The sequence below is a fragment of the Mobula birostris genome, chromosome 16, assembly GCF_030028105.1.
Source record: "Mobula birostris isolate sMobBir1 chromosome 16, sMobBir1.hap1, whole genome shotgun sequence".
NCBI classification, from domain to species: domain Eukaryota; kingdom Metazoa; phylum Chordata; class Chondrichthyes; order Myliobatiformes; family Myliobatidae; genus Mobula; species Mobula birostris.
In genome coordinates, this window is record NC_092385.1 from 41,035,275 (window position 1) to 41,058,126 (window position 22,852).

At 40.2% G+C, this 22,852-nt stretch overlaps 1 protein-coding gene across 3 annotated transcripts in view; it reads right to left on the reverse strand.

The window, feature by feature from the left end:
- Window positions 1-22,852, reverse strand: part of LOC140211113 (contactin-4-like) — a 2,284,382-nt gene that overhangs the window by 75,155 nt on the left and 2,186,375 nt on the right. For all 3 annotated transcript variants that reach the window (XM_072280600.1, XM_072280598.1, XM_072280599.1), the window contains one exon: window positions 17,625-17,793. In XM_072280600.1, coding sequence (XP_072136701.1) covers window positions 17,625-17,793 — 169 coding nt within the window. The remainder of the gene's footprint in view (window positions 1-17,624; window positions 17,794-22,852) is intronic.

The following is a 22,852-nucleotide window of genomic DNA, read 5'->3' on the forward strand; positions in this document are numbered from 1 at the left end:
GGACTCTTCATCTCATGTTCTCGATATTTATTGTTTATTTATTTATTATTATTACTTCTTTATTTTTGTATTTGCTCCGTTTGTCTTTTGCACACTGGTCGAATACCCAAGTTGGTGTGGTCTTTCATTGATTCTATTATGGTTATTATTTTATAATTGATTTACTGATTATGCCTACAACAAAATGAATCTCAGGATTGTATATGGTGACATATATGTACTTTGATAATAAATTTACTTTGCACTTTCAACTTTATCTTCCTACAATTGTGGCCTGACAGGTTTCCAGCATCTTCTTTTTAAAATATATTTGCTAAAAGTAACTTCTGCAAATGTAAAACACATCTGTGACGATTAGTTAACACCTTTTATGAGTTCAAGGGGTATGCTTTTGTTGGAGAAATGCTGTTTTGGTTGTCATCCTGATGGTTATGCTATATGACAGACAGAGATGAAGGGTCAGAAGTCAGGCTAAGTTGGCAGAAGAGTCAGGAGGTAGAGCAAGGCAAAAAGAGGAATGTTTGGTTCAGAGAGCTTGTAAGGGGCTGAGGCCATACATTCCTTTTCCTAAGGAGCAATGTTATTGGACATTGATGTTTCCATGGAACTAGTCACTGAGATATGCCACATGTCGAAGGCAGAGCTTCAACTGCCAACGCTAATGTGTAGTTCGCTGCATATTTCTCCATAATGATGGTTAAAGCACCCGGAGTGAAGAATAGTGGGTAACCAATGAGTATGTTTTGCAGAGAAAGCAAGTTTCTTCATATTGCAATTGGAGATCAATTCCATCCTTGCAGCAATAAATTTTACTCACCTGATCTACAAAGGAGAAGTAACTACATCTAAATAATAATCATGCTCGGCACGAAGCACTCAGGGAGCTTCACCATTCACATATTTTGCATCTACCAGCCGTGAACTCTATATTCCTTCCCACACAACAGAAGTATAGTTCTAGTAGTTCTTGGGGAAGAAGATCCATCCTAATATACATACTTCTTGACATCAGTATGTGGGCTACAAAAACAAGAGTCATGAAGACACCAGAAAAATAATGGAGCCAATGGTCAGGTCAATGAAACACAGATTTAGATCATTTGGACAAGGGCTGGATGCTCATTCCTATTCATTCCAGCTGCTACCTCTTGCTTTGCTGTGACTTGGGGAACACCATGTGTATAAACCTTTATGTGAATAAAGCACAGCAGGAAGGAGGAAGAAGAAGAGGAGAATTAAGGAAGCTGGCATTGGAGACAGGTCCTCAATTGATATCATGTAAGGAAGTGAAAACTACCCTAATTTCTAATAAGGAGCCTGCTTAGCATTATAAGGCTTAGACAATGAAATGCCCAGACAATATTCCGATGTGAGATGGTCTGGCAAATAAGATTAGAAACAAACAAGTACAATGATCATATCCAGTGAGAGGATACATAACCATTTCCCTTTCACATTAAACAACATTGGTCAATCCCCGTCATATTACGGGCCATCATAAATCAGATACTGAAGTAGACCAACCACTAAAATAGTGCATCAACACAAGCAGATCAGAATCTGGGTATTCTGTGGTCATGATTTATCTGGTGACTTTGCAAAGCCTTTCCACCTTGTACAATGGATAAGTGAAGAATATCATCTGGATGGAGTCTCAATAAATCTTCAGATTTAACATCATCCAGGATAACACAGCCTGCTAATCACTCTAAACATCTCCTTTTCCATTTCCAGTGCAATAGGGTCAGAGTGGGCACAGTATGTATGAAAAGGAATGGTGGCAACTTGCCAAGGTTTCTTTCAAAGCCTGTGGTAAACTCTTTGGCCTCATGGGTCATGTAAAAATAGAGTAAAAAGAATAAACTTCAATATCTGAGGGTCACTTCACATATTTGCAAGATTTTCCTGTGAAACTGGATAAAAAGTTATGAGCAGAGGTGGAGGACAGAGCCAGTATTGGGGAAACAAGGGTTGAAGTACTTAATAGCAGAGAGCATATATTTTAAGGAGACAGAAGTTCAAATCAGATGTACAGGGCAATTTTCATGCATTATTCCATATGTGTGCTTTCATGAAATTTCAGGACAATTGCAGAAAAACTTCCTTCCTAGTCTTTCAATCTGCAGTTAAAAAAAGACGATTTCAAAAATTGCTGTTTTTCTGTTCTTCTCAACAAAGTGAATAAACACCCATTTCTCTGTATTATAATTGGCTTGGTTTCTCCTTCTTTACATCTCTAAATCCATTTGTAATTTCTTAGAAAGCCACCTAGTAGCAACTTTGGATATATTATATTTTGGCATTTGATCTAGGACATTAAGAGAAATCTATATAGTGGAAAAAGTAATACAGATCTCTCTGGTATCCCATGACTAAGTCTGCCAAACCAAAACAAAATTTATTCTAACTCTCTTAATCCAATCTTCAATGTTAAAATATTACCCTTTCCCTGTGAGTCAGTAGTTTTACACACATCAAGGATGTCAAATGTTTTTTAAAAATCCCAGATATATCACATGTAATAGTCTTTCTTTGTTTACCTTGCTAGTTACTACTTCAAAGAAGCTCGTGAGATTTATTAAGGATGATTTCTGTTTTATAAAACCGGTGCCTAATTACTTAATGACTTTTCAAGTGCCCAGTCATCACATCTTCAACATTACATTTTCCCACCAATTGATGTCAGTGCAACTGATCTATAGTTTTTTCCCCATCTATTTTGAATTGCACAGGTGGTTTTGGTGCCTTCAAGTCTGCCGGATCTGGCCCAGAGTACAGAAAATTTTAGAAAATCGCCACTGTTGCTTCCTCTATCTCAGCATCCACCAATAGGTATCTAAAGCTTTAGGTTGCAACCTTGGCCATTTGAACGAGAATCAAATCACTGGTGTCAGACCCCAATGGCTGATTTAAACAGATTCACATATTTTGTGGTGGGTGTCTGTCCACCATTTTACAGACTTATCTCAAAAATGCTTGAAGTAGGTTTCAGACCTGGCCGCAAGCCTGGAGATTCCGAGGAATGACTGCCTACTTACTACCCCTTCTTTAATAAACATTAAATAAAAATAAAATAATCAAAGAAAGTAAAGCATGATTTAACAAAGAAAATTCACTTTCAATTTTGGGCTGCTCATTCTTTCAGGCAAGAATCTGAATTTAATCTTGAAACTATGTTTTGGGAAAATACAAACGTACAATAGTAGACACATACGTAATTCTTTAGCTCCACAGCAGAAAATAACATTACAAAGTAGTGTAACGTGGTGAAGAAACTTCATGTTCCACTCTGCCAACTGTTTGTGAGATTTGAATGATTGATCCTATAATGAAACAGGAATAGGCCCATTGCCGAAGAGGCAATCTCATTATTTCTTTGTATCCCTCATTTGCCCTCACACAGGCCCATCAACTCCTGATGAATTATTTTGCCATTAATCTGCACTAAGGAATCTAGAGTACCCAGAGGAAATCCAAATGTCACAGAGAGAATTTGCAAATTCCATAAAGGCAGCACCTGAGGTTGCAATTGAGCTTGAGTCCCTGGAGCTGTAACTGTGGCCCTACTGCGACTTCCCAGTGCTTTCCCCTTTGACTAGCAATGATTTTACCTTCCAATTGTTACGTAATTTTCTCAGGAATAGTAATATTGATCTGCTTCTACTACCCTTCAGGCAGTGCAATCCATATCACAATTTGCAATTTTTTTTTTTACTATTTGCTATCTCTAATTAGACTATAAGACCATAAGACATAGGAGCAGAATTAGACCATCTGGCCCATCGAGTCTTCTCTGCCATTCAATCATGACTGATCCTTTTCTTTTATCTCCTCCTTAACCCCGGTTCCCAGCCTTCCCCCCGTAACCTTTGGTACCATATCCAATCAAGAACCAATCAATCTCTGCCATAAGTACACCCAACAATTTGGCCTCCACAGCTGCACGTGGCAACAAGATCCACAACTTCACCACCCTTTGGCTGAAGAAATTTCTCCGCATCTCTGTTCTGAAAGGGCGCCCTTCTATCCTGAGGCTGTGCCCTCTTGTCCTAGACTCTCCCATCATGGGAAACAACCTTTCTACACCTACTGTGTCTAGGCCTTTCAACATTCGAAAGGTTTTAATGAGATTCCCACTCATCCTTCTGAATTCCAGCAAGTATTGACCCAGAGCCATCAAATGTTCCTCGTATGATTACCCTTTCATTCCTGGAATCATCCTTATGAACCTCCTGTGGGGCCTCTCCAATGCCATCACATCTTTTCTAAGATGAGGGGCCCAAATTCTCCCAGGAGGGGGGAGAAGATGACAGCGCGACGACAGTGCGTGTGGCCACTTCAGTGATGAATATCTGTTATTTGTCAAGTAGGGGACTGTGCACAATCCTGATCGATGGAGACAGACGTGAGAGCACAGCCGAACATCTGCAAAACTTCTGAAATTTCTGCTTTGCTCCTGCTGCTCCTGTGTGGTAACTGGAATCTCCAGAGCTGAAGGCCCCGAAATCCTCGGCTTTGCGTGTTTCAGCGGCTGGGGAGAGTTCGAAGGCACTCGGCAGAGGATGGCGCTCGGGAGGCTGTATCGGAGAGGCTGCTTGGAAGCTCAGAGTTTTCAGACGGATGCACTCAGGGTCGGCTGGTTTTCATTACAGTTGCGCCATAAATAATAAATAGTAATAGAACCATAAATAGTTAAATAGTAATATGTAAATTATGCCAGTAAATTATGAAATAAGTCCAGGACCAGCCTATTGGCTTGGGGTGTCTGACTCTCCAAGGGAGGAGTTGTAAAGTTTGATGGCCACAGGCAGGAATTACTTCCTATGACGCTCTGTGCTGCATCTCAGTGGAATGAGTCTCTGGCTGAATGTACTCCTGTGCCCACCCAGTACATTATGTAGTGGATGGGAGACATTGACCAAGATGGCATGCAACTTAGACAGCATCCTCTTTTCAGACACCACCGTCAGAGAGTCCACTTCCATCCCCACAACATCACTGGCCTTACAAATGAGCTTGTTGATTCTGTTGGTGTCTGCTACCCTCAGCCTGCTGCCCCAGCACACAACAGCAAACATGATAGCACTGGCCACCACAGACTCATAGAACATCCTCAGCATCGTCCAGCAGATGTTAAAGGACCTCAGTCTCCTCAGGAAATAGAGACGGCTCTGACCCTTCTTGTAGACAGCCTCAGTGTTCTTTGACCAGTACAGTTTATTGTCAATTCGTATCCCCAGGTATTTGTAATCCTCCACCATGTCCACACTGACCCCCTGGATGGAACAGGGGTCACCGGTACCTTAGCTCTCCTCAGGTCTACCACCAGCTCCTTAGTCTTTTTCACATTAAGCTGCAGATAATTCTGCTCACGCCATGTGACAAAGTTTCCTACCATAGCCCTGTACTCAGCCTCATCTCCCTTGCTGATGCATCCAACTATGGCAGAGTCATCCGAAAACTTCTGAAGATGACAAGACTCTGTGCAGTAGTTAAAGTCTGAGGTGTAAATGGTGAAGAGAAAGGGAGACAAGACAGTTCCCTGTGGAGCTCCAGTGCTGCTGATCACTCTGTCGGTCACACAGTGTTGCAAGCACACGTACTGTGGTCTGCCAGTCAGGTAGTCAAGAATCCATGACACCAGGGAAGCATCCACCTGCATTGCTGTCAGCTTCTCCCCCAGAAGAGCAGGGAGAATGGTGTTGAACCTACAGGGTGTTCTGCACAAGGACTCCCAAGTCTCTCGGCATAGCAGATTTTTGGATTTTCTCCCCATTTAGCAAATAGTCCGTACCTTTATTTCTACTACCAAAGTGCATGACCATGCATTTTCCAACATTATATTTCATTTGCCACTTTCTTGCCCATTCTCCTAATCTGTCCTTCTGCATCCTACCTGTTTCCACAACACTACCTGCCCCTCCACCAATCTTTGTATGATCTGCAAACTTGGCAACAAAGCCATCTACTCCATCATCTAAATCATTTATATACAGCATAAAAAGAAGTGGTCTCAACATCGACCCTGTGGAACGCCACTAGTCACTGGTAGCCAACCCGAAAAGGATACTTTTATTCCCACTTGCTGACTCCTACCGATCAACCCATGCTCTAACCATGTTAGCAATTTTCCTGTATTACCATGGGCTCTTAACTTGGTAAGCAGCCTCATGTGTGACACCTTGTCAAAGGCCTTCTGAAAGTCCAAATATACAACATCTACTGCATCCCCTTTATCTATCCTACTTGTAATCTACTCAAAGAATTCCTATAGGATCATCAGTCAGGATATTCCCTTAAGGAAATAATGCTGATTTTGTACTATCTTGTCCTGTTTCACCAAGTACTCCTTCATCTCATTCTTAACAGTTGTCTCCAACATCTTCCCAACCACTGAGGTCAGGCTAACTGGTCTATAATATCCTTTCTACTGCCTTCCTCCTTTCTTAGAGACTGGAGTAACATTTTCAATTTTCGAATCCTCTGGAACCATGCCAGAGTCCAATGATTTTTGAAAGGTCATTTCTAATGCCACCACAATCTCTAACACTACCTCTTTCAGAACCCTAGGGTGCAGATCCTCTGGTCCGGGTGACTTAGTACCTTTAGGTCTTTCAGCTTTTTGACCACCTTCTCTCTTGTAACTGCACCTACTTCTCTTCCTTCACCCACTACAACATCAAGCATACTGCTAGTGTCTTACACAGTGGAGACTGATGCAAAATACTCACTTAGTTCATCAGCCATCTCCTTGTCCCCCCCTTATTATTTCTCCTGCCACATTTTCTGCTGGTCCTATATCCACTCTCATTTCTCTTTTACTTTTTACGTACTTGAAAAAGCTTTTACTATCCACTTTAATATTATTTGCAGACTTGCTTTCATATTTCATCTTTTCCCTCCTAATGATTCTTTTAGTCGCTCTCTGTATGTTTTTAAAAACTTCCCAATCCTCTATCTTCCCACTAATTTTTGCTTTGTTGTATGTCCTTTCTTTTGCTTTTACAATAACTTTGACTTTCCTTTTCAACCACGCTTGTACTATTTTACCATTTGAGTACTTCTTCATTTTTGGAATACTGTACATATGTCCTGCACTTTCCTCATTTTTCCCAGAAATGTATGCCATTGCCGCTCTGCTAACATCCCTGCCAGCAGCTCCTTCCAATTTACTCTGGCCAACTCATCTCTCATACTACTGTAATTTCCCTTATTCCACTGAAATACTACTACATCAGACTTTATTTCCTCCCTGTCAAATTTCAAGTTAAACACAATCATATTGTGATCACTGGTTCCTAAGGGTTCTTTTACCGTAAGCTCCCTAATCGCCTCTGGTTCATTAGATATCACCCAATCCAGTATAGTTGATCCCCTAGTAGGCTCAACGACAAACTGCTCTAAAAAGCTATCTCTTAAGCATTCAACAAACTCACCCTCTTGAGGTCCATTACCAACTTCATTTTCTCAATTGACCTTCATGTTAAAATCTCCCATGACAACCACAATTAGTATTATGATCACTGTAAATTTCCAAGTTCCAATAGTTTTTTCGCATATATTAATAGGTTCCAGTTTTGGTCATTTTTTCTTTTAACCCTTTAACTTAACCACAATTGGGGTAAATATCCTGCCTTGTTTTCCCTTTGAATTTCCATATAACAACCATATAACCATACAACAATTACAGCATGGAAACAGGCCATCTCGGCCCTTCTAGTCCGTGCCGAACTCTTACTCTCACCTAGTCCCACCGACCTGCACTCAGCCCATAACCCTCCATTCCTTTCCTGTCCATATAGCTATCCAATTTAACTTTAAATGACAACATCGAAACTACCTCAACCACTTCTGCTGGAAGCTCATTCCACACAGCTACCACTCTCTGAGTAAAGAAGTTCCCCCTCATGTTACCCCTTAACTTTTGCCCTTTAACTCTCAACTCATGTCCTCTTGTTTGAATCTCCCCTACTCTCAATGGAAAAAGCCTATCCAGGTCAACTCTATTAATCCCCCTCATAATTTTAAATACCTCTATCAAGTCCCTCCTCGACCTTCTACACTCCAAAGAATAAAGACCAAGCTTGTTCAACCTTTCTCTGTAACTTAGGAGATGACACCCAGTTAAAATTCTAGTAAATCTTCTCTGTACTCTCTCAATTTTGTTGACATCTTTCCTATAATTTGGTGACCAGAACTGTACACAATACTCCAAATTTGGCCTTACCAATGCCTTGTACAATTTCAACATTATATCCCAACTCCTAAACTCCTATATTTCAAAAATAATTTTCTTACCGTACATTTAAAAACACTTTGTGACAAACTGCATTCATAAATTCTGAATTCTCATTTAATTTTTCTGCCTTTACTTCCCATAGAGAAACTGGGCCAGATTGCACTAATCTTGTGTTAACTCTAAGACTCTATTCACAATATGAATTAAGTGCACTATATGTTAATAATATACAGTATCTGTAGTTTGTGGTTTTGGTCTATAATGTGTTGTGATCTCAGTAGTGCCCCAGAAAGGCACCAGAGATTTTGCTGATGCTGGAAATTTTGAGTAACACACACAAAAGGCAGAAAGCATTCAGGCAGCATTAATGATAGGAAATTAACTGTCAACATTCAAATCGAGACCCTTCACCAGGCCTAGAAAGGAAGGGAAACCGGACTAAGAATATGGGGGAAGGAGCAGGAATACAAGCTGGCAGATGATAGGTGAGACCAGGAGAGGCTGAAGGTGGACGGGTGGTGGAGGTGGGATGATGTGAGAAGCTGGGAAGTGATAGGTGCAAGAGCTAAAGGAAGGAATCAGATAGGAGAGTTTGGTGGTCCATAGAATAAAAGGAAGAAGGATCATATTGAAAGTGGGGAATGTATTTTCCCCAGGAAGTATTTGCAGACTGTCAACGAAGATGATGTTAACACAAAAGGTTTTGTAGATGCTGGAAATCTTGAACAAAACACACAAAATGCTACAGGAACTCATCAAATCAGACAGCATTGATAGATTTGAAAAAACAATTAACACTTTGAAGCAAGATCTTATAGTAGGACTTCATCAATCCTGATGAAGGGTCTTGGCTTGAAACGTTGACCTGTTTTCCCCCTGAATTGAAGCTTTGATGATGTGAAATTTGTTGTTTGCAGCAGGACAGTGCAAAGAGATGAACGCCTTCATACCAGGCTGTCAAGAACCAAACAGAGTGTTCTCTATTGTACATCTATAAACATGTACAAGTCTTTGGTGACACAGACAACCTCCTCAAATGCCTAACAAAGCAGAGCCATTGGCATGCCCTCTTTGTGATTGCATCACTCTCTGAGGCCCAGGATAGATCTTCTGGGATGTTAACACCCAGAAACTTGAAGCTGTTCACTGAGGACTGGTGCGTTTTCTCCTGACTTCCTCTTCCTGAAGTCCACATTCAATTCCTTGGTCTTGCTGGCACTCAGTGTGAGATTTTTATTGCAAAACCATTTAACCATCTGACCTATCTCACGCTTGTACACCTTCTCGCTGCCATTTGAGATTCTACTAACAACAGTGATGTCAGAGACAAATTTACAGATGGCACTTGAGTAGTGTTTAGCCACATAGTCATGAGCATAGAGAAAGTAGAGCAGTGGGCTAAGCACACATCCTCAAGGTGCACCTATGTTGATTGTCGGTGAGGATTGTAGAGATGTTAGTACTGATCTGCACTGATTATGGTTTCCCAATTAGGAAGTGTCAGATTGTATCCATTTGGAAAAGTACAATACTGGCTCATGGAAGCAGCAAAATCGATCCACTCAGGATAACTTGGGGTGGTTGGATATGCAGCAGATCAGATCAGAAACTTCTATTTCTAGTTTTGTCCTGTCCTAACAATTTGAAGTCTAAGAACAAGACAGTTTGTTATTTTGAATAACATTCTGTAGTGGACTGTTGCAGAAAGGGGAAGTGGGCAAAATATTGATAGGGCAGTTAAAATATTACATTTCAAAACTAAACACGTTATTGGTGTTTTTGGGAAGTTCAAATCTCACATTTCTCGGCATCGGCTAATCATACAACATAATTCTACATTATAATCATTGTGATCCACTGTATGAAGCTGAAAGTACAATCCTGGCCTGGGCAGTATTTGGTGACAACTGTTGTCAGTTCTACCTACAAGCATTAGCTGGTTTGGAAGATCTCTACTCCTATCTGTGAATGTGCAAGTTCTAATCTGTCTGTCACCGATTTCATATTGGGTTCCTTATGTTTAGATCTGGTAAAGTATTCTCTATTAATTACACCGATTACAGAAATTACATTAATTGCAAAATTAGATTGTGATTTTTACTGGTTTGTACACAGGTACCTTGGATCAAGCTTTAATTGAACAAATAAGGCTACTTCTAGTGGAATGCATTGGAGATACATCAATGAGTTGCACTTTTTATATTTACATTATGTTCAAATATCAGACCGTTCTATCCAAGCAAACTGAAGGTAGAATGAATAGCTGAAGGATGAGATCAAGCTTGTTTGCAGGCCAGCTCAGCCAAACATAGCAAGATAACACATAGGCAATGCATTTTTGCTATTCCATCACACCTTGCAGATTCTTATCTCAATTCCAAGAACTTTTATTGAAGCAAAACATCAACATATCCATACTAAATCAGTCTGCTTGCATGACTTTTCCTATCCTGCCTGCTTTGGAATTTCATGCAATTTCAATGCATGCTGTGTAAAAGTTGGTGTTATAATAATCTGTATAATAATTCAGTTATTTTGAATTATTAACATTGCACATCAATGTGAAAAAATATATTTGTCCTTTCATGTATTAATGAGTGATGAGCTTACAACAAGTGATAAACTATATTAAAATTATAAAAATATAACGCCAGTATATATTACAGCATAGGTAATATAAATTTATTTGCACATGACTCCTAAATGCTCAAGGCAGTACTGAGTGTGCAGTAATTTTCAACCTTGCTGTAGAGTTGAACATCTTTATTCTGGAACCTGCACAATTTTCGATTCATTGATTGGAATTTATACCAAAGTGATATCATACCTCACATGGCATCACAATAACTTTATGGCAAGATACTCATCAAAACAATTTCTGCCTACTCAATATATTTTGGAGAAAACCCCTATTGTTTTTTTCATCACACAATTGCATAGTCAATTTAATTGGTCTTCACCGCCATCTTCAGCTGAATTGTGAATGTTACTGGATCCCATGGTGACGGATATTGGAACCTTTCTTCCTGAAACCACCAAATGAAAAGATCTTGCATTAATGCTTGAAGACAACTAGCAGGAATCAAAGAGAAACAATTTCTTCACTCAGAGGACAAGCCCACTTGCTGCATGTGAGTGCAGTGGGCATACTGGAAAAACTGATGTTAACCTGAACTTAACAACAATAGAAACAACTGGGTATAATAAGAAGGCGACATCCATCATTAAGGACCTTCGTCGTCCAGAAAATGGCCCTCTTGCTGTTACTACTACGAGGGAGGAAGTACAGGACCCTGAAGATCCATACTTAGTGACTCGGAATCAGCTGTTTCCCTTTTGCCGTCAGATTTCTGAATGATTCATGAACCCATGACAATACCCCATTACTCTTCTTTTTTGCACTATTTACTAATTTTGCAATTTAGAGAAATTTTCTGTCTTTGAACTGTAGTGCTGCCACAAAACAATAAATTTCATGTTACATAAGAAAGTGGTAATAAACCTGATTTTCATTCATTTATATTAGAAGCATGACAACACCAAACAAGAAGACAACCAGGAGCACAAACTGCATTACATTTCTGAATTGCTACAAAACACTCAATGTGCCAGCTTCTGGAATTTCGACGTTCTCACTCTCTGGAGTATGGATAGCTGGCATGGCACCTTTAAGGATTCAGAATCACCCCGCTAATTAGGTGCCATGTTTTGGTGCCAGGATTTCAGTATTTAAGGAGAACCTGAACGGAGGTTGAATGCTCAACCATAAACTCAACTTGGGTTATCGCCTAGTGTCCTGATTAGTGCTCAGTTCTCATTTCAGTCTTGTACCGTCTCTTTATCCTAGCCTTGGATACTCCTGCACTTGGGTCCTACCCTTCCTCATCAAGGTCCCTCGTTACAGGAATACCCACTGTATCAGCAAATGCAACAAGAGCTAAGTGGCTACATTCCAACTGGAATGGAAATGTATGTCTGTTAGCTGAGTTCTCAGTTGACTTTGGTTGGGGACAGGGGGAGGTAAGGGGTGCACAGCTGGACAGGTAGAGTGATCAAGGTAACTTCTGGCTAAAGACACAATTATGCCTTAGATCAGATGTTCAAAGGTTCAAAGCTTTATTTATTATCAAAGTATACAGCTTGAAAATTCTTCTTCTCCAGGTAGCCATGAAACCAAGAAAGAAAAGAAAGGAAGCACGATCATCAACCTCCCAAAAATCCCTCCTTCCCATACAAAAAACAAACAAAAATGGAACAGGAACATCGACCACCTCCACCCCCCAAATCCCTCCTCCCGCATAAATGAAGAACAATATAGAACAGCCACATTGGTCCTAAATCTCACTCCTGCACAGAAAAACAAGAAAGGCAAAAACCACAGAATATAAAAAAAACTATCAGAATGAAAAGAAGTCTATAGTCCAAGTCCACATCCAAAATGCAGAAAACCTGGGGAACACTCTCCAGGCCCAGCAGCAGACTTTTCTGTCTCTGTAGCTGAGCCATCAAAAGACAGGCAGCCAACACTGACCCCTCGCACTCGCCTTGATGCTTCAATATCCCTCATCACTTTAGTCGGCGAAATGGAGTCAAACAATGGCTTGTGCCCTGCCCTGCAGGCTTCTTGCCACGAATTTCCCGCACACTGCCTCTGTCTCCTGGAATCCTCTCGGAGACCTCAGAGCACTGAAGCACCCAAATGATCACCAAGCTTCCACATTCACCTCAACGTTTCAGTCTCCCTCGTCACAATGAACAATGGAAGATTTAATCGATGAAATGAAGTCGAGCATTAGCTTGCAGCTTGCCCACCATGTGAATCCTGCATGGTGTCTCTGCCTCCTGAAGCACTCTTGGAGACTGCAAAGAACTGGAACACTCAAACGATCTTCAAACCACAAATCACAGGCTCCAGCAGTTCCAGAATCACATTCAAGATGAAAAAGCAAACGTAAAAGATATAGAAGAAGTGAAATATACGGTTTCATGATCTAGCCAAGAGATGTTGAAGTGGGTGGAGAGAGATCGGAGCCTTGGCTTTGCTTGTGGTGGGGAGAGAGAAAATAAGTCTGCATCTAGACATATGGAGATGGAGTGGGACAGGAGGGATTGAAGCTAATGCCTTGTGTTGGGGATTGAGGAGAAGGCCTGAATTTTCCTTCGAATCAGGTGATGAGGGAGTGGTTAGAAGAACAATTAGATTCATGATTAGCCAGGGAGGGAGCATCACAATTATGTGGTGCCAGACAGTAGAATTAGATAGAGACCAGGTAGGTCAAAAGATTGGCAGGCTGAGGGATCAGAAGTAGAATAAAATATGTGGATTAGGGTTGAGAGCAATTGAAGGTAAACTTAGGACCCATCTAAGAGGTACTTTCTTTGATAGGCTAATACTGCAAAGTCATATTTGGCGCATTATAATCAGGCTATCTCTATGTTTTTGATCAATTTGAAAATAAAATGTTGGGCAGACTGCCAAGTAGTATTGGTTAGGACAGGCAAGTCCTAAGCAGACAGAGATCTGTCTTGAGTCTGGATAAGTTCATACATCCATGAGAGGCTAAATAAGAGAACTATTGTGATTCAAGACAAGGATTACTCAAAACATTCTGTAAAACGTTATTGTAAAACCTTTGTGTATTTTTCCAGTAATTTTCTTCTAAATTCTTCTTCCTGTACCTTTCAGATCAAATCAGTTATGATTTGGACAGCTTTTATTTAATCAGTAGGTTCTCTGTAAAGTCAGGCAATATGCCCTTGGAGTCTCCCTGGATGGGATTATTGCGCTGATTCACTTCACTTTTACATATCATATTGTCAATCACAAATTCACTGAAATAACTGTCGTGTGATTTCAATGAACGTTATTGAAAAATGTATTTCCTTGCAGATGTGATACAAATTCAGCGATCAGACAGTATGCACTTATGCACAATTTCTCAGAATCTCTCTGCGAGTATACCTAAAAGTTCATTCAAAATCAGAATTCATCAATTTAATTGCTGCAAATAATCCTAAATCCTCCAGGTTGTCAGCAGCAAATAATAAAGATGCTGTTATTAGTTACTAAAAGACTGGTAAACAAAACAGTAAATTATCATCTATTTCTGAAGATAATATTGTGGCTTTACAGAATATAGAGACTGATTAAAACAGAAGTCACATCAGTATTTAAAAGACAATTTAGATAATTGAAGGAAATGCCTTGAGGCTGGTAAAACTAAACCGAGCTAACATTCAACAATCAAGCAAACTTGAGAGTGTTGCAGGAAAATGAATTGGGATGGGCAGCAGCAATAAGACATTGAAGTGTGTAGAGAAAAGGCATCAGAGTGTATGCATAAGACCAGCAGACATAGGAGCAGAATTAGGCTATTTGGGCCATCATATCTGCTCTGTCATTCTATCTTGGCAGATTTATCCATCTCAACCCCATTCTCCTGCCTTCTCCCCACAACCTTTGAAGCCCTGATTAATCAGGAACCTAATAATTTCCGTTTTAAATATAGCCACTAACTTGGCCGCCAAAGTTGTCTGTGGTAATGAATTCCACAGATTCAACACCCTCTGCCTTAAAAAATTCTTCCTCATCTCTGTTCTAAATGGGCATGACTGAATTCTGAGCCTGTGCCCTCTGATCTTAAACTCTGCCACTACAGGCCTTTAAATTTTTGGTAGGCTTTAATAATATTCCATCTCATTCTTCTAAATTCTAGTGAGACAGGCCCAAAGCCATCAAATGCTCCTCATTCATTCCTGGAATAACTCTCTTGAACTCACACTGGACCCTTTCCAATGCCAGCAGACCTTTTGTTAGATAAGGAGCCCAAAACTACTCACAATACTCACGTGTGGTTTGACCAATGCCTTATAAAACCTCAGCATTACATCTTTGCTCTTATATTCTAGTCCTCTTGGAATGAATGCTAACATTTCATTTACCTTCCTTACCACTGATTCAACCTTCAAGTTAGCCTTTAGAGAATCCTGCATGAGGACCCTCAAGTCCCTTAACACCTCTGATTTCTTAATTTTCTCCCCATTTAGAAAATATTCTACACCTTTATTCCTTCTACCAGGTGAATGACTACATACTTCCTGACACTATATTCCATCTGCCACTTTTTTGCCCATTTTCCTAAAGTCTATATCCTTCTGCAGTCTCCCTGCTTTTTCAACATTACCATCCCCTTCATCTACTTTTGTACCATCTTTAAACTTGGCCATCAAACCAATAACTCTTTCATCCAAATCATTAACATTTAATGTGAAAAGGAGCAGTCTGAACAAGGACCCATGGGAAATAGCACTAATCAGACAACCAGAAATGGTATCCTTTATTCCCACTCTTTGCTTCCTGTCAGTCACCTAATCTTTTTCCACGCTAGTATCTTTCCAGTGACACCATGGGCTCTTAACTTGTTAAGCAGCCTCATGTGCAGTATATTGTCAAAGGCCTTCAGAAAAACCAAGTAAACAACATCTACTGGCTCTGCTCTGTCTATCCTGTATGTTATTTCCTCAAAGAATTCCAACAGATTTGTCAGGCAAGATTCCTCTAAAGGAAATCAGGCTGGCTTTGGACTATTTTCTTATGTGCCTCCAACTACTCTGAAGCCTCAGATTAACAGTGGACTCCAACATCTTGCCAATCACTGAAGTTAGACTAAGTGGCCTGCTTCCTTCCTTCTTAAAGAGTGGAGCAATATTTGCAATTTTCCAGTCCTAGGTACATTGATGGAAGGGGTATGGAGGGCTATGGTCCGGGCACAGGTAGATGGGACTGGACAAATTAATGGTTCAGCATGTACTGGATGGCGTTTTACTCTGACAGGAATATACAAACTCATTATGATCACTAGACGCAAAGTGTTCCCCTGCACAAACTTCTGTCACCAGCCCTGTCTCACTCCCTAATAGGAGATCTAGTATCGCATTCTCTCTAGTTGGGACATCTATGCACTGATTAAGGAAACTTTCCTGAACGTACTTGACAAACTTTCCCATCCAGCCCTTTTACAGTATGGGAGTCCCAATCAATATGTGGAAAGTTAAAATCACCTACTATTACAACCTTATGTTTCTTGTGATCTTTCTACAAACTTTAAATGTCTCATACTGTGTCAAACATGTCTAGGATTCCCCTTGACGAGATGAAACACTCCTCTAACTGAAAATGAGACCCGCAATCAATGATTTCTAACCAATCTCACCTCAATTTTAGGAAGAAATTTTATCCCCCTGAATTGAATAACTTCTTGGTCTCCTTTACCCCCAACAAAAGCAACAATCTAGCCATTTGCTCATTTTAATTAAAATTCTTCGACTTTGATCATTTATCCCCGGCATTTTCTGTGGTGGTGTCTACTCTTTCACAAATACCGTGACTGATGACCTTTAGTTTGCACCAAAAGTTTGTACCCAGTGTTGCCATATCAAAAGTTGTCAGTCTGCAGCGGGTGCCGTCCCGAATCCAGGGTTGGCGGCTATGCACCTCCGTCTTCTTCGATCTTGTGACAGCACCGAGTACAGCCTCTCCTCCAGTTTGTTCTCACTGGCTGCCTTGGCACCGCCCCCACTGAACTCGAGCCCAAGGCTGTGTCGGCCTCCAGCCACGACTGCTTCTTCGAGCTCGGCCCTTCCTTAGGCGGAGGCCTTGGGCAGGTCCAGGCACATGGTGCAGCGCCCAAGTTCATCATGTCTCTTCTAACTAGGTGGATAGTGTACGATTCATAGATACGTGGTGAGGTTTTAATCTCTTCCATGGAAGACGGCCATTGGCTCACAAGGAGCTCATCCGCCCTTTGTCAGGTCTTGTTTTTTTTAGTCCTGCTGGGTGTCCTCACACCCTCAAAAGTTGTATGCATGGCAATATTCATTCTGCAATGCATCAACATAATTTTTAAAAGTATGCAGTGATTTTTTTACATCATCTCTTCTCGCGCATTCAAGATACTCCTTGACCTGCTGTTTTAACGGAGATCAAAACTTATTTAAAATAAAGATGAACAAATACAGCATTTACTCTTGTTCCAGTTCTAGAATGCTATACCAGTTCAATTGAACAAATCTAACACTTCCATTTTCAGCATATTCCACAGTCAAGATATTTGACTGAAGTCCGTAAACTAGTACTAATGTGTCATTTGTAAAGCATATTTAGACTATCCAAGATACATCAGTCAGAAGGAATCAACATGTCTTTTTTCCTTCAGTGGCAGCAACTAACATAATTCCAAACAATATAGCTGCAGTAAAATGAGAGAGAACTGTTGCTACATATAGTAGTTTGCATCAAAGCAAAAAGATGTATTTTAATACAATAGAACTACTCTATCAAACTGAATAACTGCCATCTGTAATACATATAAAAAAGATAACTTACGTGACATTCTTGGAATCCTGATTTGAGCACTGCTGATTCCATCCCCACCATCGCTGAATGTCTTCACTTCAATAATATAGTCAGCATCATCAGGCAGTAGAAGCTCCACAGATGTGTTATTGGTTTCTATCACCTTTGAACTACTTTGTCTGTTATTTCTGTACAAAACCTGTCAAGGTATAAGCACAATTAGGAATCATTCCTAAAACTAGACCCCACAACACTGGCCAAAACTCACTCTCTCTATAGGTTTGTTTTCCTTTTCATGCATTAACATAGATATCAATTATATAATGGAGCAGTTAAGTTTTATTTCAAACATAGAGGCTAAGTAATTGTAAGATATCATTCTAAGCACTATGAATGCCATTTGTATTACTGTGAGCTACATTCCACTATAATTCTTATATTTCTTCTTCTGTAGATTTTGAGCTTCTGTCCACTTTTGATATTGGTTCTAACGTTCCTGCCTGTGAAAGTAAAACAAAGTGCATAATTCCTTCCTTTTAATTGTACTAATATTCAGCACCTTTCTCCACCATGAGCTTGCCATTGCGATATATATATTATGGCGATGTATTGAGGTATTGACCAACTTTTGCGATATATATATTATGGAGATGTATTGAGGTATTGACCAACTTTCCCTAACTTTTTGCCATTCCAATGCCTATGCTCCAAGTCACATTTTACTAAAAGCATTAAACAACCCTAACACAATGGAATATTTATAGGCACCCTCCAATAGTCTGCACTATTGTTAGTTTTCTGCAAAACATGACTGTATATTCAGGATTCCAGTCAATGATATGAGAAAAGTATCAACAGAAGTTAGCTACGCAAGAGTAAGCAACCACCTTTCTCTATTTGTAGAGAAAAGTGATCTGGATTTTGACTGGATAATGGTGAGGTTAACAGTAGCAGCTGTTATAATATAGGAAACTATTTCTGGTTTTCACAGTGCAGTCAAATGTGGAAGTCTGGCAACTACTGTTAATGGAAGATGACTTCTCCACATGGAGCATTATGCAGAAGCTGTAAACAAGAAAATATAGTGGACTTCCTTTACTTTCGCATTAGTATTTCACTAGAGGTAGCAGCAGAAGTCTGATAATCCCAGAAGATAATGTGTTTGTCACAGCATGTTTTGTGATAGATGCTGCTGAAAAACTCACTGACTATGAAAAGTTTACTTTGCAAGTTATTTTTGCATCTGATTTTAAATGACCAATTGTCTTTCACAATCATCATTTTACTTCTGTACAAAATTTTATCCCAATTTATATTCCCTGCTTGAAACTTTTCTAAGACAGACTTTACTTGTTCCAGTGGGAAACTTATATCCTAAACTTCTCTACGTCACTGCGATTTCTTATCTCATCACAGAGTAAGCAAGTTGAGGAAGGAGGATTGCGATTAGCACTACTTTTAAAGTTCTTATGCCTCTGAGTGAGATTTTGTTAATTTTTCATGTCTAAAGCATAAAGTACTTCAAAGTTATGAGATGCACAACTGATGCAGGAAGCTGTTCAGCATCCAGAATTGAATTACATACAGAAGGAACTGGTCTAATTTCCCATTTGCATGATTTCACTTGTCTGATCTAACTCAGGTTAGTTCTTTAATCTTGTGAATTGTGCAAGAAAAGTAGGCACCATTGGATTCATTCTAGGTTTTGTGTTAAAAATCACATACTCGTACTTCTGAATTTAATTGCTAACCATCTGGAGAAAAGAGCATTATTTGGATGGTGATTAGTTCAGAGTCCAGCAACGATGAACTGTTAATACTCAGTGCACTCTTCAGAAATTCATAATACAGTATAACTATTTACAAAGCCATTTCCAATATTTGCATATTTGCTTAAAATATTCTGTTGAATTGGTGAATCAGTGAGATTGGGGCAGCTCAGGATTCCAGCAAGACGGGTTCAGTCATGACTTCCAGTGATGTCTTTGGAGAGTATGCATCTTCTCAGTGGGACGTGTGGGTTAATTCCCAGAGCTCTGGTTTCCTCCCACACACCAAAAATGTGCAGTGATATACGAAAGTTTAGGGTATAAATTAGGTGGAAATTAAAGTACTCTGTAAACTCCCTTACTGTTTAGTTGAATTGTAAGATATGGAAGAAGTTGACTTGAATATGGAAAAATGAAATAGGTATTTGGAGGATTGGTATAATCCTCCAAATTGGTATAATTGGTATACACAGTGGACTAATTTTGTGCTATATCCCTGTAACAAATCAGACAGATTGATGTCATTTGGATTAGGATCTTGCGCTATACTATTTCATTCTTGAACACTCAGGATAGAGCATGAGCTTCCCAGGAATTCCTCAGAACTATCTCCGTGCAGACCAACGACATCAGAAAAGGAAGAAGGAATAGACCCTGTATCCCCCTCCAATCTGCTCTATCAATCAATATGATCATGTTGATTTTTGCTGGTCTTAACTCCTCTTCTGTAACGATTCCCTACAATCTTCAATTCCTTGATCTTCTGAGTAGTTATCTTATTTACTTACCATGGCTCTTGAGCATGTTTTTTCCCAATCCAGCTTCCCCAACACCACTCACCACCTACTCCCCCAATCTCCAGCTTCCCAGCAACACACTATACTCTGCTGATATGCTGCTGGTCCCAATCTTTCAATCCTAAACTTCACATCCACTTCCCTTCCACCAGCCAACAAAATGCCAGTCTTCCAAATTCTGATCCCCTCCCAAAATCACTTTCTTGTTTTCTCCCCCTGATCAAATGACAACCTTTCACTCCCAAACCACAACATTATGAAACACCAGTTGCCAGATTTCTACTTCCATTCTCTAACCTCAAAACTGAATCACCACACAGACCAACTGAAACCCTGGAGGCAATAGTAAACTGTATTGGGATAAGGAGAAGTGGCTGGCACTTTTGAGCCACATTGACTTCTCTGTTGTGTCCAAGACTTTGGATAGATAATTGGTTAAGAGATAGCTAATGGTGTGTGAATGAAGTCACTGGAGAAAATTAGTGGTAGATACAAAGCAGCTTCTTTATTCAAAAAAGCAAGATACAGCAGGCCACATATGGAGACCCTTTCAGTGGAAAGATCCCTGGCCCAACGTGGGGCTTGATATTTAATATGCCAAACATCGAAGGACAACTCCATATTTATAATGTATGGACAATGCTTTCTTTGAAACTACATACAACCTTCACACCTCCAGATTCACATCCACACCACAGATATCCAAATGAATTTTAATCAGCATTGTCTGGACTGGGATTCACATCCTTTAGGAACCATTGTTCAGAGCTGCACTCCAAATTAAATGTACAATACATATTCAGATGTGAAGACTGGTCGCCAAAGTCAATTGCTAAATATATATGTCCTAAACCCAAAAATCAATCTAACAGCTAAGGCTTATGAATTATTTTATGACTGCAAAATATCATGCAAGAGGATCCCCTGGAAGTCATTATCATGCCCCTTGCTTTCCTTGCAGTAAATAATTTACTTGGAGTTGGTAGGTGGATTACATAATGGATCAGACCTTGCAAGGTTGCTGGCCTCCGACCAAAATAAAGGCTGTCCATAGTCCACCAACTGCAGTTACTTTGCATAAGGAAAGTGGAATTATTCTTAAAAACGCAAACACAAAGAAATCTGCAGATGCTGGAATTTCAAGTGACACACATAAAAATTGCTGGTGAACGCAGCAGGCCAGGCAGCATCTGTAGGAAGAGGTACAGTCAATGTTTTTGGCCGAGACCCTTCGTCAGGACAAGTATCTTACTGGTTTTTGCATGATGGGTTCCATCTACAAGGTCTGGCAACAGGACCATCAATAGTGCAGCACAAAGTCTCCACCCCTGAAAACTCCCAATGAACATAGAACATAGATTAGTACAGCACATTACAGGCCCTTCAGCCCACATTGTTGTGCCGACCCTCAAACCCTGCCTCTCATATAACCCCCCACCTTAAATTCTTCCATATACTTGTCTAGTAGTCTCTTAAACTTCACCAGCGTATCTGCCTCCACCACTGACTCAGGCAGTGCATTCCACGCAACCACTCTCTGAGTAAAAAACCTTCCTCTAATATTCCTCTTGATCCTCCCACCCCTTACCTTAAAGCCATGTCCTCTTGTATTGAGCAGTGGTGCCCTGGGGAAGAGGCGCTGGCTATCCACTCTATCTATTCCTCTTATTATCTTGTACACCTCTATCATGTCTCCTCTCATTGTCCTTCTCTCCAAAGAGTAAAGCCCTAGCTCCCTTAATCTCTGATCATAATCCATACTCTCTAACCCAGGCAGCATCGTGGCAAATCTCTTCTGTATCCTTTCCATTGCTTCCACATCCTTCCTATAATGAGGCGACCAGAACTGGACACAATACTCCAGTTGTGGCTTAACCAGAGTTTTATAGAGCTGCATCATTACATCGCGACTCTTAAACTCTATCCCTCGACTTATGAAAACTAACACCCCATAAGCTTTCTTAACTACCCTATCCACCTGTGAGGCAACTCTCAGGGATTTGTGGACATGTACCCCCGGATCACTCTGCTCCTCCACACTACCAAGTATCCTGCCATTGACTTTGTACTCTGCCTTGGAGTTTGTCCTTCCAAAGTGTACCACCTCACACTTCTCCAGGTTGAACTCCATCTGCCACTTCTCAGCCCACTTCTGCACCCTATCAATGTCTCTCTGCAATCTTTGACAATGCTCTACACTATCTACAACACCACCAACCTTTGTGTCATCTGCAAACTTGCCAAACCACCCCTCTACCCCCACATCCAGGTCGTTAATAAAAATCACAAAAAGTAGAAGTCCCAGAACAGATCCTTGTGGGACACCACTAGTCACAATCCTCCAATTTGAATGTACTCCCCCCACCACGACCCTCTGCCTTCTGCCCTTTGTTAACCAATAAAGATGTAAAAAAAATTAGCTAACTATAAAACTAATAATTTACTTTTAATATTCTTAGATGTCCCTGAAACTCAGGGACATTTAATTAATAATAAAATTGAAGTGACTATTTGTAGAACAATCATAACATTTTAAACAAGATATTTCTAACATCATTTATGTCTCATAGTCCTTGAACCATCTGTCAACAGGAACAGATTTCCCCTAGTTATCCAATCTCAACCAGCTATGACGTTGTACACCTCTATAAATCACCTCCAACCATTCTTTGTTCCAAGAATAGCATCTAGA